Source organism: Helianthus annuus, chromosome 9, assembly GCF_002127325.2.
Source record: "Helianthus annuus cultivar XRQ/B chromosome 9, HanXRQr2.0-SUNRISE, whole genome shotgun sequence".
Classification (NCBI taxonomy): domain Eukaryota; kingdom Viridiplantae; phylum Streptophyta; class Magnoliopsida; order Asterales; family Asteraceae; genus Helianthus; species Helianthus annuus.
In genome coordinates this window covers 181427075-181432456 of record NC_035441.2, presented here as the reverse complement: position 1 = coordinate 181432456, position 5382 = coordinate 181427075, and the positions used below count along the sequence as shown (strand labels likewise).

Below are 5382 nucleotides of genomic sequence, written 5' to 3'. Positions count from 1 at the left end.
GGTTATAACCCGTGTGTTGAATAAATAAATTTTATATACTAAATAATAAAATAATTTAGTGAGTCGAAGATTTATTTCCCTTCTTATTTCACTCTCTTTCAGATTATAAACCTATGGGGACACGTAGTTGAATCAATGAAATATTAAATAGTTAGTAATAAGAAGAGAAAATAAAAGAAATAGTTAAGAAATGAAATATTAAAGTATATAAAGTATACTTGTTCTCTCTAAATACTGATTTAACCAGGTTTATAACCCAGGTTCAAACTCTAGATATATAATAAAACTAATTAAGTTATGTCTTCATCAAACAAACAAAAAAATATATATATTTCAAACTTTGTGGTTTTACAATATTTTCAAAAGTTATTTTAATAACTTATTATAAAAAAACAATTTGACCTTATTAGTTATTACTAAGGATGTTCTCAATTCGATTTAACACCGTGAAACCGATCAAAATGGTCATCGGTTTCATTTCACAGTCGGGTTTGTTATTAACTTTCGATTTATGTATTAAGTTTACTAATATATTACTTCCGGATTCAAATTTAAAATTTTAATTAAAAAATTAATAATATCTTATTACAAAAAAACGCATGTAGTTACTAAGTATATTTATTTTATTCAACTCGTATAATACACAGGGTTCTAACCTAGTTAATATTATAAATGAGAAGTATGCATTAAATTTAAAATAAATAATAATTATCTATAGTTAAATAGAAGAGATTAAACAAAATAATATTTAGTAGGAGAGTTATCTATAATTAATTAGAAGAAATTAAACTAAATAATAGAGTTAATTGCCCGGATGGTCCCTGTGGTTTCATGTTTTTTTTCACATTTAGTCCCCACATTTTGAAAATAGCAGGTATGCTCCCTATGGTTTGTTATTTTGTTACTCGGATAGTCCCTGAGTATATGTCAGTTAGTTTGGAAATAACATGTATGCTCCATATGGTTTGTCATTTTGTTACTCGGATAGTCCCCTGAGTAAATGTCAGTGGACTATCCGAGTAAAAAAATGACAAACCATAGGGAGCATACTTGCTATTTCCAAAAGGTGGGGACTAAACGTGAAAAAACGTGAAACCACAGGGACCATCCGGGCAATTAACTCTAAATAATATTTAGTAGGAGAGTTATCTATAATTAGTTAGAAGAGATTAAATTAATAGTAATTATCCATAAAATATTAAAATAAATAATATTTAATAGGATAATTATCTATAATTAACTATTAATTAAAAAAGATTAAACTAAAATAACAATTATCAATAAAAGAAGGCCTAATATAATGACAAGTGTCCCTAATATGGTTTATTTTATATAGTAGATAGATTAAAAAAAACGATATATTATTATAATATTAAGTAGTATTCATTGGCTTCAATTATTAAGATATAATATAATATAAAATAATATAATATAAAATAATATAATATAATATAATATAATATAATATAATATAATATAATATAATATAATATAATATAATATAATATAATATAATATAATATAATATAATATAATATAATATAATATAATATAATATAATATAATATAATATAATATAATATAATATAATATAATAACTATTATTATAATATTAAATTAAAATAATAAACGTATTAAAAAACGATATATTATTATAATATTAAAATTATTAAAATTACTATTCATTAGCTTAGATGTATAATATATGTATAATGTATAATATAATATAATATAATATTATAAAAAGACAATCTATGTTATCTTCTTTTAGATTATAACAACGGGACAATTTTCGTTTAAAAATAGTTATAAAATGATAATAGATAGGCTGTAAGTGAACCGAACGTTTATAAACTGTTCGTGAACTTGTTCGACGGGAAGTTCGTTTAATTAAATGAATGAACATGAACACACCTTGTGTTCGTTCATTTATGTCCGTGAACGTTCGTTTATGTTCATTTATATTTGTTAAAATTTTTTTAAATACATAAATAATTATATTTATATAAACTAGTAGGTATCAACCCGCGTTTCACAGCGGATTGAACATTCAAGCGGCTCTGCTTTGCACATCAAAACGTAAGCAAATGTGTTGCGGAGAATACGCAAAACCGTGACAAAAATTAACGACGTCGAAACGTTACCAAAGGCCACACATCGTTAATCATATGTAACTTTATATATAAGAAAAATGAAACCTTGATGTTGTTGATAACATTTGAAACCTTGAAGTTGTTTATAACATTTAAAACCTTATATACAAAACTAAACAAATACGTGGCCAACTTGAGCATTAGACTATTAAAAAAATTAACGTAGGTACGTCGATAAAAAAAACATCACATAGCAGCGAAGAAAACAACTAATTACGAAGCAACAAAAAGATTCGACACTGAATGTTGAGTGGGGTTCGACTACAAAGTCCAATTTTACTACAAAGTGTACAAAGTCACAAAACACCACAATTTCAGCCATAAAACACAGTAAAATCCCACAAATCATTGAGTGAAGATCACAAAAACACATTATCCCAACCCTAACCGTTCATAAAAGTTCAAACACACCATCGTAGAACTATGTATATAAAACACAACATGATAATCAACATAAAACACACTAATGTTAGTTATTCGATAATCAAAGCCTTATCATCCAAAAAACAACACAAAAACCACAAATATGGTGTTTTAGTAATCTTCACTTTGGTATTTGTAGGTTTTGAGTGTATTTTATGGTTAACATTATTGTGTTTTATGACTTTTTACACTTTGTAGGAAAAATGGACTTTGTAGCAACTCCCATCCCTGAATATTAATATCTTCAAATTTATTTGGTTAGAATGGTTAACTTACATAATTAGTCAGGAGTGGGATGTTTTTAAAATCTCAATTAATTAAGTTTTAAAATTATACATTACATCTTAACTTAATAAAAAATATGAGATGAAATTGAGTATATATATGTTTTTAGAAAATAAAAATAAAGAAGGAACTATTTTAAGTTACATGTCATTCACAACCACATGATATGTTATGATTAAGATTTTGAGTCACTTACATGTCAAGCTATCAAGTATTGTATTTATGAACCATACTTTAGATGTGTTTTCGGATGAATTGTAATATATTAAACTTGTTTGTTTGTGATCAGTAATGTTAAATTGTGTTTGTTTATATTTGTTCAATTATATTCATTTGTGCACGTTTATGTTTGTTCAATTATGTTTATTCAAATATTTTCAGTTATTTTTTTATGTTCGTTTAGGCTTTAAACAAACGAACATAAACGAACATACCCGATTTCTTAATAAACGAACACGAACAAAAAAATGTGTTCGATTATATGTTCGTGTTTGGTTAAAGTTAAATAAACGAACACAAACATTACAAGCCCAATAATAGAGAGACAATTTTATAACTTTAAGATTAAGTAACAAATATTATTAAATAAATAAATATAAAAAAAACGATATAATGGGCCTGTAAGGCCACTTACATGGGCTTGTTAATGGATCAAGGCCTTGTTGTTGCAAATACAAGTACAATGGTTCCGGTTCCGTGTTCATTTGTAGTAGGGTTTTAGGGTTTTTTCACAACTTTTCGTCTTTCTTGTGTCGATCTTCGTAGCTGTTTTCTACCTTCGATCTCCATGGACCCTTCAGCATTAAACAATCCTCAATTACAGCAGTTGATCAACGTAAGCTCTATTCCGATGTATTATTGTTTAGATTTTTGTGTATTTTTATAACTTATATGTACCAAATTTGGGAATACTGGTATGAGGATAAACTCATAAGCATCGATGTGAGTTTTAGTTCACGTAATTCGTGACTGTGGAAGTTAGTAATTACTGTAGTTTATAGTTGAAAAGTTTGAAGAAGAAGGATGATAATGTTTCGGCTATAATTAGGGTTTCCAAGCATCGGAATTAATCATCAGTAACTTCATCTTGTATTGCTCGGTGATTTTATAGTTCTAGTTTATTTAGATTATTTTAGTAGAGTTTTAGTACCTTTTATAATTTGAAATCTATGAAAATTTATGTAATGTTTGTTTATTTCTGCCTTAATAATGTTGGGTGTAAACCAAATTCTACAGTAGTGTGTATTCCTATATAGTTGATTAATAATGACTGAGGTTATAGGGTATATAGGGTTTTTCTTATAAGTTTTAATTAATATGCATACCCTGTCCCTTGATGTTAACTTCTTTTGCATTTGTTCGTAAGAGTTCGAGTCGGGATGTTTGGTCATTGGTGAATGGTGTATGATCCGCTTGTGACTGTTCTCCAGTGTTGCAAACCGTCTGAAGTTTTTCTGTTGATTCTACCTGTTCTGTTCATTGTTGATGCAATAATGTTTTTTCGCACTGTCTAGTTATGGACACACAATCAGAAATTCGGTGATTTAATTTAAAAGAGAACATATGGTGCTTAGATGTAAGAGTTGTTTGTTGTCCTGTTGATTTTTTATACAAAAATTGAAAGGATCGAATTCACTAGTTATAAATAATACGATATAAGATAACACTGAACTTTCTGTGGCTTTCAACATATTCAACTCGTATCAAATGGGCCAAAGTCGCGACTGCTAGTATATACTAATTTTGTTTTTGTGGATTCTGAAATGAATGCAGCAAGAAAAAGAAAGAGCAATGGCAAATGAGATGATAGCAAAACTGACTAGTGCATGTTGGGATAAATGCATCACTGGTACTCCTGGAAGCAAGTTCAGTTCCGGTGAATCGAGTTGCCTTTCGAACTGCGCTCAGCGTTACTTGGACATGAGCATGATGATAGTCAAACGTTTTCAGTCAATGCAGTAAAAAAGATGAGGCTTTTGGATTTTCATAATTTTAATACATGATATGTTTAATGTCTTCTCATTGGTTTACAAATATTATCATGTATTTCTAACACTTTAAAATGTTTTTTTTTTCTCCTCAAAGAGAGTGACTTCTGTTTCAAGTATTTTGTTGTGTGGTTATAATCGACCCTCTTAGACTAGTGGGTATGGAGAGCCTCATCCCCAAGGGGATGGGCTGCCATGTCACCGTCATGTAGGAGGGGCTTGAAGGGATGAACCTAAGGGGGTGGGGGATGAACCCCTTTATATATATTTATATATATATATATATATATATATGTATATATATGTATGTATGTATATATAGCTGTATGTGTCTGAGGAGAGAAATTGAGGCCCGTGAACAGCGGCTGCTGGGTGACGGAAAGGACGAGCCGGAGGAGTGGGGGGCGGTGTGGGGGACCGGCGCCGGGCCAAGCCGGGCCTCAGCCGGCCCCCATACCGTCTGGTCTTATTGTTTTTTACAATAATTATACCCATTTATTTTAGATTCTATGTTTGCTTCCGACTTTATCAAC

General features: G+C 29.2%; 1 protein-coding gene across 1 annotated transcript; it reads left to right on the top strand.

Annotated features, from left to right (window-relative positions):
• The first annotated feature begins 3548 nt into the window (after window positions 1-3548).
• LOC110879960 (mitochondrial import inner membrane translocase subunit TIM8) lies at window positions 3549-4968 on the top strand. Its single transcript, XM_022128513.2, has 2 exons — window positions 3549-3696; window positions 4635-4968. The coding sequence occupies exons 1-2, from the start codon at window positions 3649-3651 to the stop codon at window positions 4821-4823; spliced, it is 237 nt and encodes a 78-aa protein (XP_021984205.1). The 5' UTR covers window positions 3549-3648; the 3' UTR covers window positions 4824-4968.
• Window positions 4969-5382: the final 414 nt, after the last annotated feature.